At 33.7% G+C, this 20,501-nt stretch overlaps 1 protein-coding gene across 3 annotated transcripts in view; it reads right to left on the reverse strand.

The window, feature by feature from the left end:
- The window catches only part of LOC145300914 (ubiquitin carboxyl-terminal hydrolase 24-like), a 237,514-nt gene that overhangs the window by 168,319 nt on the left and 48,694 nt on the right, over positions 1–20,501 (reverse strand). For all 3 annotated transcript variants that reach the window (XM_080144530.1, XM_080144529.1, XM_080144528.1), the window contains exons 2-3: positions 14,779–14,974; positions 2,085–2,152 (exon numbers count right to left, since the gene is read on the reverse strand). In XM_080144530.1, the coding sequence (XP_080000656.1) occupies positions 2,085–2,152; positions 14,779–14,974 (264 nt within the window). The remainder of the gene's footprint in view (positions 1–2,084; positions 2,153–14,778; positions 14,975–20,501) is intronic.

The following is a 20,501-nucleotide window of genomic DNA, read 5'->3' on the forward strand; positions in this document are numbered from 1 at the left end:
ACTTGGATGTAAGGGGCTACTAATTGGGACCATGCCTAAGAAAGATTAGGATGTCGACTTACATTGCATTTGAACTTCTGCATATGAGTACAGTTTTGGAAGAAGCTAGCAACAATGGAATTCCAAAGTTTAGCCATTCTAGGGAAGAAGCTATTAGAGTAGAAAATTTTCTGACATTTAGGGACCTCAACAGTGAAGGGGTGTGATTTTGTTGCTAATCAGGTTTGTCGGGGATATGTACATCGAGGGGGCACAAGTGCAATGAGTTCATCAGAGCACATTCCATTAAAATACTTGTAAAACAGGCACAGTAATGCAACATTGTGGCGATGGGACAGAGGTTGGAGCCTAGTTGACAAAGTGGGACCTATGGAAACACTTTTTTGGACCCTATCCAAGAGGGAGAGACTAGTGGTAGATGCACCAGCCCAGATTTGGTAACAATACTTTTTAAATTTTTTTCAGACTTAAGAGTTGACATATATAAATTTAACATAAAGTCAGATTTAAAAATGACTAAATACAATATTTTAATGCCAAACTGCTTCAAAAAACGCCAAGTGCATGAAATTTATCTTCAAAATGATCAATGTGATAACCTTGAAGTTTTGAAATCTATTTTCACTAATAATTTACTAATTCATCATTTTTCATAATTTTTGAATGTGTTACTAATTTCGACATGAGAATTAAGTACATATCATTGATTTTAATTGAAATTCAATATTTCAATTTTCACTAATAATGAAGAAGTGTCCAGCTTAGTTTCTGTTTGGAGTGGGTGGGTTTTCATTTATTTTTTGTTTTATTTTTGAAAAACAGATATATGCAAATGATTTATTCATAAATCATGTGCATATTTTAAATGGATAAAAAAGGTAAGTTCACATGCCTTTAATTGGAAAATCTAACCTCTCCCCTTGTGGGGAGGCAAGTAAATGATTTTTTTTTTCTATTAGATTGACAAGAATTTTTTTGTTTTTATGTTGTGCGTGTGTATTCATTTTTATATACAATAGTAAAAAGAAAACTTAGAAATATGTGATACGAACAAAATAAGTTCATTTTATTAATTTTTTTTTTTTTTTGCCAGTTTTATTTTTTATGTTTTGTTTTATTTTTTAATTCTTTTTGATTTTATTTATTTATATTATTATTTAGAAACCCATTCTTAACATGGGGAAAGAACGTTGTTTTGTAATGATTCTGTACTTCCACATTTTTAATAAATGAAAGCTACTTTAAAACCTTAATTTAAATGTAACCGTTTACAAATTTAAACCATATTGTAAGTGTTTTATGGCCCACGCGTTAACATTCGCTTTGAACATCGAATTATATTATGATGCATATTTTTTTTTACGTTGCTGTTTCAGTGTAGTAACACATATTCACGTAGAATAAACTAAAAAAAATAAAATAAAATGTAAAAATGTAATGAAAAGAAAATTAAAAAAAAAAAAAGAATTTCTTGAGATTGAACCTACAACCTTCATGTTAGCAGTCTAGAACATTACTGTGAAATGTGCAGAAAGCCACCATTACTTAAATCGATAAAATTTGAGTATTTTTTCAGGCAAATTATTGGAAAATTAACCCTGAAGAATTTCATCGAATTTTCTAACTTTTAGATATTTGAGAAGATACAGAGCAAGAAAATATAAAAATTATAAGTCCTTGGTTAATATTTTTTTACTTTTAGATGAGCATATGCACACAGACATTTGCCCTTTAAAAAGAAGACAGAATTGATAATGGTCAAAGATCTAACCAATGCAAAATAAAGAATCTCCAACCAAAAAAGCAATGTTAAAAAAAAAAAAAAAAAAAAAAAAAAAATTCAAGCCAAGAAAAAGCAAGTTACCCAAAAGAAAGTTTTCAAGTTATGTGCATACTTCAGAGAGCTTCATCACATGCTTAAAAACAAAATTTCACCACTGCTTTGGAACTAGGGATTGATAGTTTTGTTGTGTGGTTTAACAGGTTATACTGAAGCACTTGCTAAAAACATCTCCAGAAAGTCTTTACTGCAAGAAAACTAAATCCATCACATAAGAAATATTTGTCAAAAGAAATGTGTTTACCTTTTTAAATGCTTCTGGCATGCATCGGTCCATAAATCGTTTGCAATCGTCATTGCTTTCTGCAAGACCTAAAGAGAGAAACAAACAGATGCCATACAGATGGACGTGCGTACAAAATAAATATCTCAACTGGATAAGGAGTTGCTACTTGTTTTCTTTTTGTCATAGTTTTAGTCATCAGAAACTGAAACAATACCTTTTTAATTTTAATTCAATGAAAATAATTTACTATTTTCATTTATTATTCGTAGGGAGAGAGGTAGGGGTACATACCTTTCCCCTAATAATATCAAAATGCATAAGTAAGTATATAAATCAATTTAATTCTTCCATAATGAGGTAGGCTTTTATGAATTTTTTTATGGATAAAGCCACTTAATGTAGAGAGTTGAAAAAAAATACTACTTCAAGGTTAAAAATTAGCCTATGATAATTGTAAGATGGATAGATTGACCAAGAAAACAGCAATTCTTCTCCCTTTGTCAGAATAATCACTTATGAAATATGAGGATTAAAAGACAAATTAAGGGAAGTGAGAATTACGAAGCTGCCAAAAGTAAACCATGGTTTACTTTTTACTCTCTTCAATCCAATTCCAGTGGCATCCAATTTAGAGAGGTGGCTGTGGTGAAATAGATATTGATGTCGACTGACAATCTGAGTATGTCAAGTTTGAATCCAGTCAGTTCTATAGAAACATTTTCACTATCGATGTTGGCAACCTTCACATGGTCCCTCCTGTATCTGATTCTATAAAGAACAGAAAAAGCCCATGAAGATAATTTATTTTTATCCATTATTAACAGAGGGGAAGGTAGGGTGCATACCTTTCCCCTAATAATGTCAAAATGCACAAATGTATAAACATGCTCAATTCCTTGTGTTTATAACTATCCTATAAGAGGGAACGTTTTCTTGATTGGCATCTAATTTAGAGAGGTAACTGTGATGAAGTGGATACCAGCTCTAACCAATGACCTGGGTGCTCCAAGTTCGAATTCAATCAGTTTCATAAGACTACTTTCACTTATGGATGTTGGCAACCTTCATCTGGTTTCTTTCTGTGAATACCTGATTCTAGAAATAATTTGTGAAACCAATGCCAACAACAAAATCGAGCTAGTCAAAAGTTGTACCATACAAAAATTCACACAAATTTATTTTTTATCGAATTCCAAAGAGATTTTTCTTTTTATCATTAAACTAATCTAAATAATTTCTATCAAAATTCATTATTCTTCTACATTCTAGTATTCTCATATTAGGTGCTAGATTCCCACTATTTTGGCTGATGCAACCACTGATCCTTTTCAGGCTTTAAATCTAATAGTTGAATTTGTCTAACTTAGAAACCTGTATAGAATTTCAAACCGAACCTTTTATTTAATGTACAGTGTAGATTGTTCTCATTCTATCAGCCATGATAGAGTAAAAGTGTTAATTTATGTTATTCTTGTTTATTATAACTTGTAATAAAAACTGAATCATCATATCCACCCCCATCATCAGAAGATGGTCACTTAGAAATGATTAGCCAACACTCTTAACTATTAGGCCATGAACCCAGATATCCGATTTGGGAAGCCGTAAATGTAATCTTATTAAGATTTTTTTTACCGTTACTCTTATTGCAATTTCTTGGGTTCTAATCTACTTTTTATAATTATTGATTTCTAAAGTGAGAATTGTTGTCCAAATAATACAAATCATGAATCTTTATTTCAAAATTTTTAAAAAGTTTCAACATAGATTGAGAAGAAAACAAAAAAATTTGAAGACATTTTGCTAACATTAACAAGATAAACATTTATTGCTGCTTACATCGACAATTTCTGCTGTTTAAATTATAAAATTATTCCAGATTTTCAACACAAAAAAATGTTTCATTTTAGTTGCATTTACAAACATAGAATCATTTTGATCTCATTTTTTATTTTATTTATTTTTTTTAAAACAACCACATCAGAGTTTTCCATTATCATTTGTCAGAATTTAATTCTTCCATCTACCTTTCTTTCTGTCTTTCTTTTCTTATTTCTTTAACCAACCCCTCTATGCAAATAGTTGTAAACTGCTATTGATAGCTTGTGGCTATTTCTTTGTTGGCGATTGGTCGACTGATTTTTTGCTCGCCGATTTAAGCAAAAAAATGGAAGTGAAAAAGGAAGTTGCTGCCTTGGCTTTTGGGAGTAAAAGGTTGTGGTTTGAAAATGTCGGACCTGGATGTAGTAACCTATCATGGTGAGACATCAGGAGGCTCTAGTTAAAGGTCCTAGTTCATCAGTTAAATTTTTGTCTAGGTGATGAAAATGAAGAGAAAAATGCCGGCTGAATTCAGACAGAAAAGTCTTTAAAATAAATCAAGTCAACTCTTGTCTAGAGGAAAAGAAAAAGTGCAAAAGTTAAACCTCAGACGAGTGAAAAGGTGACGTTGCAAACAGCAATTTACTTGTTATTCAGGAAATATTGAAAGTGAAAAGGAAAGTGTATAATCTTCAATGGTGCAGAAAGAAGAGCCTTCTCTGATAAGAAAAAGTTTTCGTTCGATTAACTATAGTCGAAACTACATCAGGTCAAGTAATGTTTTTTTCCCCAAATAAAAGCCGACAAATATGAGTAAAAGAAATTGAAAAAGATGTAGATTCTTTTGATAAAAACAAAAAAGAAAATCTAATGAGACATTTTTTATTTTTATACTATCGCAAGCAGGAATGACACTCTAAAAAAAAAAAAAAATTCCGTATAAATTATCCTTGCTTCTAAAAAAAACTATTCTTACCTCAAAGTAAGTTTTGCCTTTTTCTTAATCTTTTCTTATCTTTTAATTCTATTCTTTCTCTCTCCTGAACTTCTTTCTCTCTCCTGAACTTCTTTCTCTTTCTTGAATTGTTACTAGAACCTTTAAGGTTCACCAAAAGGGACATTTTTTGGCAGTCAAATTACAGTCTTTTATACGGTTAAAAGGTGAACTTCAGACTTTATTATTATTTTTTCTCCCTCCCATTTCAACTTATTTTTTCCCTCTTTAATATAAAAGTTTATAATTATTTCAAGTGTTTTTTTCCTCTTCTTTCTCCTTGGCTTACTTGTAAATGGTTATATGTAATTGGTTTTTACAGGTTCCAGTATTTGAATACGTCTAGTTTGGCTGTTACTAAGTTAAATTCGGACACATTAAACGTGAAATGATTTTCATAAGATGTTTTTACACATCTCCATCACAGTTAGAGATTCTTATTAAGAAACAAAATGAACAGAAAAAAAATGGAATTTGAAAACATGGATTGGTTCTACCAAGCCATGTTTTCAAATTCCATTTGAATAATGAAAGATTGGATACTGGCATTTTTGGAACAGGGAGAAAGAGAAAGGGAAGACAGAAGTGAAGAGAGAGAGAGAGAGAGAGAGAGAGAGAGAGATAAGGTTAGAATGGTCATATGAGAGGAGAGAGAGGATGAGAGAAAAAGAAAAAAGGAAGGAAGGAGGGCAGGAGAAAAGGATGAAGGGCAGAGGGCAGAAGATAGGGAGAGATGGAGAATGGAGGGGAGTGGGTGAGACAGAGGGGAGTAATGGAGTAAAATGCAACTGGGGATCGCTTGCGAACTTCTTACTCCCATTAAACTTCAGGAGAAGCTGGTTCAACCTGCCTAGGATGAATGCTGCTCCCAATGAAAATGATGGAGGGAAAAGGTAGTGGAAAGAGATAAGGGAGTGAGAGAGATAGAAAGAGAAAGGTATGGAAGGATAATGAAGGAGGGAAAAAGGTAGAGGGGAATGCTTATGCAAGTAACTGAAACATACAATGAATTTGATCAAATACTAGAACCTGTAAAAAAACATCTCTACCACCAATAGCAATGGCCAAAGACTATCTGAAAGTACATCTTTTAAACTCCTCGGCCTAACGTTCGCAGTAAACAGGAGTTGGAGCAATTACATTGAGAGCATTGCCAGGACCACTGCGAAGAAGGTAGGTTCTCTCTACTGTGATGGAAAGCTATTAACACCCGAAAGTATCCTGTACCTTTATAAGGCCACCATTCGCCCATGTATAGAGCATTGTTGTCATATTTGGGCTGGTGCATCTGCTACTAGTCTCTAGCTCCTAGACAAGGTTCAAAAGAGAGTCGCCAACTTGATAGGTCCTGAACTGTCATCTAAGCTTCAGCCTCTGTCCCATCGACAAAATGTAGCATCCCTCTGCCTGTTGTACAAGTACTTTAACGGTGAATGCTCCAACGAACTGCAAGCACTTGTACGCCTTCGACGTAAATACCCCCAACAAACCCGACAAGCAGCTAAATCCCACCCCTTCACAGTAGAGATCCCTAGATGTAAGAGAGCCTTCTACACCAGCAGTTTCTTCCCTAGAACCGCTAGACTTTGAAGTTCCCTTTCGGGTTCCTGCATCCCCAACTGTACTGACATGCAGAAGTTCAAGTGTAATGTGTACCGACATCTTGCTGCCCAACTCCCCACATAGTACCTCTGTAGCTTACGTCCTTGATACGCACACACACACACACACACACACACACACACACACACACACACACACACACATATAGGAACAATATAAAATTTAATTTTTGGTGCTTCTGCAGAATAATGAAACAAATTCATTTCAGGTAAAAACACTATTACATACTTATGTGTCCCATCTCAAAATTAGTAGAAATTCCAAAAAGTACAAAAAATGATCCAGTAGAAAAATAATTACACAAAATTTATCAAATTATTGTTTTACTGTAGGTTTTAATGTGGAACAGTTCTTTGCATGCAATTCTGTATGACAAACTAACTTATCTCCCTTGCTTTTTAATTATTTTTTAAATATGTCATTTCAAAATACAAAATCTTAGACCAGTAGTATGTATGATATTTTTGTAAAACTAAGTCTAGCACATCTTCTAGCACACAATTCTTTTATATAGTTCAGATCGATTCTTATGAGAATCAATTTCCAAGGCAACATGAAACTAAATATTCAAATCTTTAAAAAGTTATTTAATATTTTTTTTTATAAATTGCAATAAATAAAATGCAGATCAGATTTCATTTGACTATGGCAATATAACGGATCTGTAATTTTATTTATGTAGCTAAATAAGCTCATTTTAAAGCTACCAAAATTTATACTAGAATTGCCTGCAGAGATCAAGATGAGAATAGTAATCCAAATAATCTTTATCACAAAAATTGCAGAAGTTATTTTTATATATATATATATATATATATTCTTTAAATTATTATTGATCACATTTTCAGATAAGACTTTTTTTTGCAAAAATTAAAAACGAAAAATGTTATTGTTATTTTATTTTGATTAAAAGAAGTTTTCAGAGAAAATGTAAATACTAAAAAAATACAAAACAATTCTTACCCCTTAAAAAAAATGTCACCTATGGAATCGTTTATAAAATTTACAATCGTTTCTGCAATCCAACCATGTTTGGTACAAATAAACTTCAGCTTATGCCTAACTTATCTATCACGTTTCAATCATACATAAATGTCTGACAGTCTTTTGATTAATGCTGTTCAATGTCAGTCACAATCAAATTTAAATGTGCCTAATGATCATTAAGAGATCTTGGACAAATGAAGTGTTGTGAGGAATGAACAGTGTTTTCAGGATGAGGTAACTCCCCATGCTTCACATAACTCGTTAGATTAGTAATGAGGGGCACTTTGGTGACCATCTCACCAGTAGGTGGGATGATTCTGATTGTGCTTCATATTCAGTAGACCTTAATCTCTCCCAGATTTGTATCTGTAAGGTTATCTAAAAAAAAATGTATCAAAATAATCCTCTGATTTAAAGATAGCTACCACATCTGAAAGCAGGATAGAAAGGAACATGATTTTATTAACATAGTTTGTAGGTCACAATATAAAATTATATTTTTAGAATTAAACAATTTGATTTAATAAATGCAATACGTAGAATTAAAATGTAAAAATATTGGATAACTTGAATTGAAACAGTAAAATAATGTTTTCAAAAGAATAAAAAACAATTATTAATTGAATAAAGTTAATAGATCCAGTCCTGGCGCAAATAATATGAGCATGATAGTAGCAGTAGAAATAGTAACAATAATAACAGTAAAGAGTAAATGGTAAACAAATGTTACAATAATGCAAAAACATTTGCAAAAGTTATTGAAAGAGAAAGAGAGTACTGGAAATCTGGGAAGACTTGGTGTCACTCAAACTCCAGGAAACATCACAGTGAGTAATCTCTGATGATGGCCTATGTAAGAACTCCTAGTGAGTACAACCGATAACCTGCTTACCAACCATGTGGAAAATCTTAACGGAGCGAACAGATCTGCCATTTTTAATCTTTGAGTACTGCCAGAGGAACAAGAATAGTGCCGGAAAGGATGCACAACCTGTTATATATAGATCAAAACATCCTGAAAAAAGTTAAAAAGCAGGAAAAAGAACATAGCCATGGCATAAATTGACTACAAGAAAGCCTATGACAGAATCTGTGAAGCATGGATAATTGAATGCTTCAGTATGTACGAGAGATCCAACAAGATTATTATTGTTATTAAGAAAGCAATGAGAATATAGAGACTGGAACTGACAGCTGGAGGGCAACACCTGATTGAGATAAGAGTACAGAGAGGCATCTTCCAAGGAGACTCCTTATTATCATTTATCATAGCCATGATGCCACTCAACTACATACTTAGGAAATGTGATGACGGATGATAAAAGTTTACAGACACAGAACAAAGAATAAACCACCTCATGTACATGGATGACTTGAAGCTATTTGCAAAAAGCATAAAGGAACTCGAAAAGCTGATAGACATAACCAGAATATTCAGCCAGGACATTGGAATGGAATTTGGTATGGGAAATTGTGAAAATTAGAGATATCAGATGAAACTGTCCAACCAAGAGATGATTGCACTTAGTAAATATGAGGCTTACAAATATTTGGAAGTGATAAAATCAGAAATGAAAGAAAATATTGGAAAAGAGTATCTGAGAAGAACACAGAAACTCTTAGAAACAAAATGATACAGTAAAAATATAGTTAAAGGAATAAACATCTGGCAGTATCACTGATAAGGTAATCTGGATCCTGCACCTCAAACATGTAGACAAACACAAACTGGAGACTATACTGGAAAAAGAAAACCACAAAATCCTTTATAAAACAGATGAACTCATTCAAGCATGAAGACCAGGCATCATAATAATTAAAAGGAAAGAAACTGCCAAATTGTAAATTTTGCCATCCCAGCAAATCACAGGGTGAAGATCAATGAGACAGAAAAATAAAACAAATATACAGAACTTGAGAACTGAAAGGAATATGGAACATAAAGAAAATCAATAAAATACTAATAATTGTAAGACCATTAGGAACAGTGACAAGGTATGTGAGAAAAAGACAAAGAGAAATCAGAATCAAGGGGAAGATTAAGACTATACAACAGACAGTAATGCTGAAAATAGCTGAAATCTTAAGGAAAACCCTCAAATGTAGAAACTAATTCACAAGAGTTACAAATGTTAACTGACCATATAGAAACTGCAACTGAAGTAAAACAAAAAGATAGATGAAAACCATACAGAACCAAGAAAAATAAAACTGCAAAATTGTAAATTAACTACCCCCCCCCCTTGGTCCACCCAGTTTTCAAAAAAAAAAAAATTGTAATGACTGACACCACACTAAAGAGTCGAGGAATCAAGGAGGATGACAAGACCGAGGAGAGAAGGTACTAATCAGACCTCTACTGGATGAGTGTGAAGAGGACTGGAACATAATGGAGGCTTATTGTCACTCAAATTCCAGCAATAAATCAATGGTAAGAGGCTGTTGCGATGATGCAAAATCATTTGCAAAGGATATTGAAAAAGGTGGAGACTTGTTGTCACCCAGACTCTAGGGAACATCACCAGTTGTTGTCAGTGAGTAATCGTTGATGATGACTTGCGTGAGAACTCCCATTGAGTACAAGTAAAATCATCTATCATACAAAGAAAAGATGTAATTGTGTGTGTGCATTTGTGTGACTAAAAATCAGAAACTACACAAGATACACTTGCAAACCTTGCACCATTGGATTAAGTGATTTTAACCTGGTTGTGCTAAAAAGAAAAAGAAAACATACGGTAATATTCACACAGTTGGGATCACCAGAAACCAAATTAGTGCAGGGAGAGTTGGGTGTAAAAAAATGAAGTCAGTCAGCTTTTGTTTTCATTGAACTGGTTGCGAGCGATAGAAGGGGGGAGGATCAAAAGGTGAAAAGTTAAAAAAATAAAAAAAAGATATGGCAATTTTTTAACTGTTCTATTTTGTTATCAATACCCTGAGCAATGCCAAATACACTTGCTAGTCTGAAATAAGATATTAAAAACTAAAAGTAATTGTGATATAGGTATGAGTAGTTTTGATTATAGACAAACATAACCTTCATTACAATAAAATATATATCCCCTCAAACCAATACACCTTCATCCTCAAATAAGAAAGGCGCCAAAAATCCTACAGTTAAGATGTAAATGAAATATATTGCTTTGTAATATGATTCTTTTTTTAACCTTTTGATCTTCATATCTATAATTTTATTAATCTTACGCAACGTAGATTAGAAAAATATTAAAACATTTGGCTTTATTTTGCAAATAAGATAAGTTTTTTTCTACTCTTTTTCACCCCAAACAAGGTATATTGCCACTTGGCATGTAAAAGACTACTATTTGGGATCATGTCTAACAGGAGATTATGGGGAGTTGAGCAGCGAGATGTTTGCTCACATAACATTTAAGCTTCTACAGGTTAGTAAAGCCAGGAAAGTAAGAAACCGGGGAGAAATTCCAAAGCCTAGCAGTTTGAGAGAAGAAACTATTAGAGTAGAATGCTTTCCAGCATTTAGAGATATTAACAGTGAAGGGGTGGGATTTTGCTGCTTGTCAGGTTAGTCGGGAGTATGCAGGTTGAGGTGGCACAAGTGTTATAAGTTCATCAGAGCACATCCCATTAAAGAACTCATAAAACATACACAGCAATGCAACATTGCGGCGATGGGACAGAGCTTGGAGCTTAGCCGAGAGTGCGGGACCAATTAGATTAGAGACTATTTTTTGTACCCTGTCTAAGAGTGATAGACTAGTGGTGGTTGATGCACTATCTCAGATGTATCAACAATACTCCATGCATGGGCGAATGTTGGCTTTGTAGAGATATAGGATACTCTCCAGTGACAGTTCATTTTCTTGCACAGTAGAGGGAGCCTACCTTTTTTGCCACAGTCTTGGTAATGTCCTCAATGAGTTTGTTTATGTTTCCCATATAAAGTATCTTAACGGTAACGGAGATTTTAAATGGGAAAGAGAGAAGTAGTCGTTTTTGTGCAGAGTGTGTGTTGAGATGAATGTCATTACCATTTCTACAAGGTGAAATGAATTGATGTGGATTTGATGGTCGTGCTTGATGAAAAATGATGGGCCTCTTTCCGTGCGCCCCAAATATTTTGTGTCAAAGGTCTTCTTACCTGTGACAAGAGTAGGTTTTTTTTTTTAAAAAAAGACAAGTTCTTTCTTTCTATTTTACCTGAAATACCAAATGGACCAAAGTTGCAGTGAAAAAGAAAAAAGACAAAAAGAAAAAAGATAAAAGTAAAAACAAAGAATTTTCGGTTCTTGTCTAGAATTTCACCTATATCAAAAAACAAAAATAAAGATGAAAATATCATATTCCAAAAATCATGCAAATTGATCAAATTGTTTTTTTATAAAGAAAATCATTTTTAAGAGATTAATGGGAATTTGTAGTCATTACAACATAAACTATGAATTATTGTTGCATAGCATTATTCTCGGTTTTTTAGATATTTTTTTTCAAAATGGTGGGCAAGGCAGTCACCCTTGGATGTTGATTTTCTTATTTAAAAATATAACTACTTTATCAATTTACATAATTTCTGGAATATGATATTTTCGTTCCATCACAGGTATGTACAGCATACAGATTTTTTAAAATTTTTGTCTTTTTTTTTAATATGGGGTAATTCTGGACAAGAATCGAATTTCCCACATTGATATGTAGCATAAAGATTAGTAGTATAGCCTAATAATCAGTTTTAAGTGACAGTCTTCTGGTGATTGAAGGTTCAATCCTTAATACAGGCAATATTAACTTAAAAACTATAAAGGTTCGAGAATTCGACTAGAAAGTTCCCAAGTTTGAAAAAAAATGCACTTAAGGAAGGTGAATATAGCAAACAAGATGATGAATCCTCAGCTTAAAAAAAATTCTGATTAAAGAAATCTGTTCTGATCAGTATCATCGATTTTAATCCGTAATGATACAAAAAAAATATCACTCAACAATTGATAATCGTAAAATATCAGTTGAATCGATTTTGGTTGTCTCTAATTTCAAACTATGTTTTTGAGCACAACAATCAACAAATGAAACGATATCGTTAACATAATTACATCAACTACGACTTATTTGATATTTTTATTAACACAAAAGTCAATGACACTAGTTTACAAGCACATTAGATTGTATGGCGTATAAAACATGATAGGTATCAACTCTATGGATCAGACTGCATAGAAAGCAAGACTACTGACTGACAAACAATATGGATTTAGACAAGCCCGTTCCACAGCAGACATCCTAACTGTGATATCTGAACGTATATACCATTCACTGGACAAAGCGGGGGAGGGCAGAGCGGTAGCTCTAGATATATCTAAGGCTTTTGACAGGGTATGGCATGAGGGTCTCCTCAGTAAAATCAGTTCATACGATATCACTGGTAGAATACTTAACATAATTAAATCCTTCTTAGATAAGAGAAAAATCCAGGTTGTCCTCGACGGTCGTACATCTAAACAATATGATATAAATGCGGGGGTGCCCCAGGGTTCTATCCTTGGACCTCTATTGTTCCTGATATTCATAAATGACCTCCCCGACAACATTGCCTCTGAGATGGGTATATATGCTGATGACACTACACTCTATGGCAGGCACGACAGGAAGACGAATGAACACATTTCTAAAGAAATGGCAGAAACACTAGAGGAAGACCTCCAATCTGTAGTGGAATGGGGACAAAAGTGGTTGGTCACGTTCAATGCTGCCAAAACTAAACTAGTTTCATTCAATAATCACAAGAAACCCTCTCTACCACCCATAGCAATGGCCAACGACTCTTTATCTGAGAGTCCATCTTTCAAACTCCTTGGCCTAACGTTCACAGGAAACATGAGTTGGAACAATTACATTGAAGGCATTGCCAGGGCCGCTGCAAGAAAGGTGGGCTCTCTCTACCGTGCTAGAAAACTACTAACACCCGAAAGTATCCTGTACCTCTATAAGGCAACCATTCGCCCATGTATGGAGTATTGCTGCCACATCTGGGCTGGTGCATCTGCTACTAGTCTCTCGCTCCTTGACAAGGTTCAAAAGAGAGTCGCAAACCTGATAGGCCCTGAACTGGCATCTAAGCTTCAGCCTCTGTCCCATCGACGAAATGTTGCATCCCTCTGCCTTTTTTACAAGTATTTTAGTGGTGAATGCTCTGACGAACTGCAATCACTTGTGCCCCCACGACGTGAGCACCCTCGACAAACCCGACAGGCTGTTAAATCCCACCCCCATACTGTAGAGATCCCTAGATGTAAAAGATCTTTTTACTCCAATAGTTTCTTCCCCAGAACCGCTAGACTCTGGAATTCCATTCCAGGTCCCTGTTTCCCCAACAGTACTGACGTGCAGAAGTTCAAGTGTAACGTGAACCGACACCTTGCTGCCCAAATCCCTACAAAGTACCCCAGTAGTTGTTGCCCCTGATAGTAGCCCCCTACACCAAAGTGGCAATTTGCCTTGTTTGGGGTGAAAATGTAATAAAAAAAAAAATAAAATAAAAAAAATAAAAAAAAAGATTTTTTTTTTATGTAAATCAATCCAGACAAAGCATAAAGCCATGTAAGGAGAAAAAAACAAAAAAAAACACTGCAAGGTCAAAAACTACAAAAACTATCCAACGATAAGTGTTAAATGGAATAGATTCTCACCCAGAAAAGAACAATTCTTTCTCCTTTATCAAAAACATTGCTCATGGAATGTGAGAACTAAAGGACAAAATAAGGTAAGCAAGAGTTATGAGGCTGACAAAAATAAACCCATGTTTACTTTCTATTCTTCATAAATGTGAGACATTGCCCCGTGTTGCCGATCCTAGAGTCTGAGACACTTGCTGCACTTTAAATACCAAAATCAAATCGCACAAAAACAAACACAAACACTGCTGGATTCATGCAAGCACTCACCCCACAATCTTGCATCAACATTTCTTTAGAATCATAAAAATCCTGGCACAAAAAATGTTTGGCAAAAAATTATAATTTATTTCAAACTGGTGTTGTTTTTCGTATGTTAAAAGTTAAAGCGAGATGTGACAAATGATTAGGGAGAGGGAGAAAGAGGAGAAAAAAAAAGAGAGGAAACAAAATAGAGAAAGAAAGTAGAGGATGAAAGTAAAAAATAGAGGGGTAAAGTAAAAATTAAAAAAAAAAGAGAAATTAAAAAGAGGACAGGAAAGCAGAGGAAGAAAGGAAGGAAAGTAAAGAGAGAGGAGTAAAGGGTAAAGTAAAAGGAGCAGAGAGAAAGAGGGAAAGTAGATGAAGAGATATGACTCACCAGCATCGGCCAGGTAGGTTGAGGCCAATAAGCATTTTCCAAGCGATTCTTCCTTGCGATATGGAATAGACCATTGTTCAACAAACACACGACCTTCCAATTCATACAGATTTGTAACAGGAAATTCATATGATGTACCGTCATCCGATTGGATAAGAGATGGAACCATGTCAATTGATTCATCACCAACAGCTTTCTGAAAGATTTAAAAAAAAAAAAATCAGAAAAGGAATTCCATATTTTCAAGAAGATGATGTTTTCAGATTTGTTTGACAAAAAAATAACAGCAAAAACAATGAAAATGAAAGAAAACAAAGGAATCAGATCGTTTTATTATCAGCATCATCTACTGTCATCACAAGATGCATGAAAGTCTGGATTAATTATCAGCCACTTGTTCAGATAATCTTTCTCTATGACTGTGATATCTGGCTGATTAGAGCTGCAGATCTCAAAATTAGTGCCACCACCAAATTCTGCAGGTTTGCTAGCACCATTTTGTCTCCAATCATCAAATCAGGACATGATGCAGACCCCTCCCCCCCTTAACCAAGCTCTTTTAAAGAACAGACTTTGCTGGTTTAATTATGCAGTTTACTGCAACATAGAACTCATCCATGAAACAATAGCTCCAGATCCACTCCAAGATTGGCAAAGATGCCAGGCAAGTCAGATTAAAGCTGACGTCAAACCTAGCTCTACATCTATGGTGTTCGCCACTGGTCCTGGGACTACAGGGTGGTCAAAAAGTCAGGTAACATGTTAAAGGTAGAAAAAACAATATGATCCATTATAATCTCTATTCGTTTAATATTATTTGTTTAAATATTTGAGTGTAATATATAAACTTTAATTTTAAATCTATGTGTTGTGTCATTTATATTCTTCTTTCTTTTATATTTCAATGTATGGTACTTAAATATACGTGTATTGCTAATATCGTTTTTCTTTAAAATGTTACCTGACTTTTTGACCACCCTGTAGTTGCCCATCACTATCTTGGCTGCCGTGGAACATCGTGCATAGTGTGTGTTCATCCAAGATGCTGTGTGTGTTCTATGAAAAGAGCTGACTCAACCCATTCTGGGTTAATGTCGCCACAAATCAAAGTCAACTTATACACTTATGTACACGTGTTAGCTAAATGAGGAGGTGTGGTGTCCCTTCAAGCTAGGCTTCTTTCAAACAGACACAAAACTCCAAATGTAATTTTTAATATTGTAAAACCATACTATCGCTCATGATAATCACTGACCCCCAACACTGCTGTTATTTTCATCTCCATCTTCTATTCTGGCCATCCTGGTGATTGCCAAAGGTGCAAGCACTGGCTTACAAATATAAAAACAAAACAATGCAAACTCACAAGAGAAAACAAAAACTCTGATGCATCATGTATAAATCAACTGTGTTTCGAATGTGTGTGATAAAGGACCTACAAACATTGTCTGATGATAGCTGTCTGTTGAAACATCTTTGTTGCCGGTTCATCAATTCATCTAATCTGCTAAAGCCCTGCCTAGTCTGCTTTGAACTGCAAACTTGTCAACTGTTGAATAATTGAAAACTTCTAAATATATTGATTTCAGGATTGGAAATTCTATGTCAAGATTACTTGTTTTATTCGGCCATTTTTTTTTAAATATTAGGTTATGGAAATAGGTTGTGCACCATGTAAAAGTATGTGCTTATCATGCAAGAATTTATCCAAAAACAATATTCTTTAAAATAAAGATCATCATTGTTCATGACCAACGACCTGCAAGCATTCAGATTTTGTCAAAGTATCAATCCTTCAACTTTGAATTGAAAAATTCCTGACAAGCTTATGAAATGCCACATTGATCCAAATAGGTTATAGATGGAGTAACATATTGAATATTTGGGGGATTGGGTCAATGTGGCAGAACTTCTACAATGTTCAATTCTTCAGGGTTGTTGCTGGCCTTTCTGATGGTATGTGACTTGTGGAAATAAAACATTTTTGTCAAACAAGAACTAATTTGTTGTGGACTTGATCAAGTTGCTCATAGGAAAATTCAACAGTGATGGTGTGATCATTCAGCAAAGGTTCAAAATGCAATCTCTTTTCCAAATTATTCTAACATAAAATACAACACTTTTTCCACAACTTTATAGCAATTAAAAAAAAAAAAAAAATTAAATCATTAAATAGAAAACAAATCATTCTCAAAAATAATGTTTTGCAGCCAAGAATAAAAGTAGAAATAATCAAACACAAATTCTTTAACGTGATTCATTGTCATAAATCTGTTGCAAAATTATTTAAACGTTTTAGAACAGAGCTTCCAAATCATTTTGGTTAAATAGCTGTTTTTACTTATTTTGGTGGGAGCCTCACCTTATCCTTGAGGAACCAACTACAGTAAATAAAACTGGTTCAGGGCACTGCTTTTATTCAGGCTCCCATGAAACAGATCTATAGAAAACCTAAGGTTAACAAGCCTATAACTGGCTTAAATGTTGATAAATCAATGAACCAAGGTCTTAAACAGCACTTTCCAGAAGCACTAGTTATTGTAAAAGGGAGTGAGCTTATAATGAAAATGAACTTGTACTGTGTGACAGGTTAGTTGTTGAACTAGTTGAACTGCCTGTAACATAAATTTGAAATAGCATAGTTGTCTGCCTGTAACATAAATTTGAAATAGCATAGTTGTCTGCCTGTAACATATAAATTTGAAATAGCATAGTTGTCTGTCTGTAACATATAAATTTGAAATAGCATAGTTGTTTGTAACATAAATTGGAAATAGCACTGTGATTGATTTGTAAAATATGTTTGAAATAGTATTGCCATCTGTCGGTCTGGTCTGTAATGCATAAGTTTGGAATAGCATTGTTGTTTGTCTGCAATACATAAATGTGCAGATTTAATCAACACATCTCAGAGAATGACAATATTGTGGAAGGATGTGAGAGAGCAATGAGTAATAGACACAAGCTAAAAATATTCAAATCAATAAACTCATCAGAATGAAAGCTGATTCTGTTTTTCACTCTTTTTCCAGAGATTGGCTTTTGCTTAGGAAATGGTAATCATTTGTGCTATGTCCATCAACTCTTCTTTCTGGCTGTACTTGGAGTGAGTTTCTATTTCCACTATCACCCCCACCCACTCCAATGTTTGTATGCTGACATCTACAGACTGGAGGAGGATTCAACAGACCGAAAAACATGACCATAAATAATGTGTGCACTTCATCACGATCAGTAATGGGAGAGGGTTGGGACAAAAGAAAATACCTGCCCTGCAATCAAATGATGAATACTGAAAATAGATTTTTAAAATAGAATCAAAAATTATTTTTCCTGCTATTTAAATAGCACCAAATAGAACAGGTGACAAATCAAAGTAAACAAATTTATTATGAAATCCAATCATTCAAAAAAATTGTTTCATTGCTAAATAATGTTGTTTAAATTTATATTTCCGTTGGAGATTTATTATTGATAGAGCTCTTTCATTTCTTCCAGATTTTACCTGGTTTCTAAACCTTTTAATAAAAAAATCCATGATGGTCAGGTAATAAAGAGCTAAAGCTAAATGCACTTCATATATAAAATTACAAATAAATTACATTTGTGTTGTAATTTTATTTCTGTTGTTCTTTTGAAATGTTTTTCCACTATCACTAAAAACCATTATTACCAACCATGGGAGTTGTGATGTCCGAATTGTCAATAAAATAGAAAAAAAAAACAAAAAAACTTAAATAATCTTTATTCCTTGACTGCTTGCAAACAGGTTTTTCTACAAACCATGAATTACACATATTTGGATTATTACACACATTTTGGATTTTAATTTGAGTCTATGTGTCAACAGTATAATTCTGGATTCTTTTTTATGGGAACGTTGTCTCCTACTATCTTGATAATACTTGACCTTTCCATATCTTTTCCTCTGTTTTTTTTTTATTTAAAAATTTTTCCCCATTTTATGAACTCTTTACAAAAAAAGTTTTCTTTTGCATTTATGACTAACTTTCATGTAATGTTTCAATTAATGCCAGTACCAGCAAATTCATAGCTTCGCTATAATATTCATTTGCTCTGATGAGAAGAATACATTTTTTTTGAAACTCCGAAGATTAAGGAAATTTCAATATATCTTATTTGAATACCCTGTCGAACAATAAATTCAGGTAAAATATTTTTACAGTCTTCTATAACAAGCTCTATTTCTATCTTGGCTGTATTGAGCTTTTTATTTGGTTGGGATTGCTATATAAATATTTATATTTACTCCAAGTTTACAGAATCTTTTCGCTTCTAAACTTAACTGATTGTTTTTTATATATATATATATATATATATATATATGACACAAATCCTTGTAACATCATCCTCAAACTTCTTTAGAGAGATCATAGCTCCAAGAATCATCTGAAATGCAGTGGACAAATTTTCATCACATAACAAATATGGCTGAAGAGTGTTATGTCTGTGACATCTGGTGTCATTAGCAGTCATATTTAGAACATAACATTTCTCTCCACAGCGGTCAGTAATATCTAACAGTTTACATAATACAACATTGCATACGTGTTCACAACGAGTACATAAAACACTTTATCCTTTCAATTTTACTATTTTTCTGAGATCTATTTTGCTTGAAATTCTTCTTAGAGAATGACACATTATTGGTTTTTCATTATATTTTCAATCTGCACTCGTTCCTCATGTAAAGAAGGAAGACAAGAAGCTCTTCAGAAAAATGTCTGCCTCATCTTGTAAACAGAATCAAAAAGGAGAGAGTGTCTAGGCTTTCTTTTTGACACATCTCATTGTACTACATAATCAGAAAATGAATCGCTATTCATTATAAATGGCACCCATTCACTAAACTATATTGGGTGTAATCAGTTAAGTACTGTTTCACTTTCACAGTGACTAGTAAAACACAAACCCAGAAATTAACACAAAAAACGAACACCAAATCTATCACCACTCCTCGTATTAATAGCAAACTAAAATCCAGTAAACACAAAAGCAATTATAAATATGATAAACATCATTGTTGAGTTTGCAAATATCTGGTCACAAATTCCTCTACCACTCTACCTAACCTTCAATTAAAGATAAAACTCATTAATCTTACTTGTTATAATTAGGGCTAGGACAACAGAATATTCTTTTCATTGTTTTAACTCGAATATATATCTGACACAGTTAATCAACCAAGAACCACATCACTCTATATAAAAGCATATAAGATATAAACGGATACACACTCGAGAGTCAAAACAATGAAAAGAATATGCTGTTGTCCTAGCCCTAGTTGATATAATTCCTTTTTATAACTAGTTGCAATAGGGGGAATAGGGGGATGTATTGGGGATACCAGCACCCAGTTATACCCAAGATTTAATAATCATAAAAAAAAAAATAAAATAAAAATAATGACCCGACCTACACTGACTTTTAGGCTTATAATTTCGTGATTAATGTAACAGCCATGACAGGCGGTCTCTCTCCAGAGAAAGAACCAAATTTTACACTGCAACCCATTAAATCTATGTATATTTTTTTTTTATTGCATTTTCACCCCAAACAAGCCACAGTGCAACTTTGATATAGGGGACATAATTTGCAAGGATACTATGTAGGGAGTTGAGCAGCAAGATGTCTGTTTACATTACATTTGAATTTCTACAAGTCAGTACAATCAGAGAAGCAGGAACCTGGAAGGGAATTCC

This window comes from Euprymna scolopes, chromosome 2, assembly GCF_053919585.1.
Source record: "Euprymna scolopes isolate OS-2025 chromosome 2, ASM5391958v1, whole genome shotgun sequence".
Taxonomy (NCBI): Eukaryota; Metazoa; Mollusca; class Cephalopoda; order Sepiida; family Sepiolidae; genus Euprymna; species Euprymna scolopes.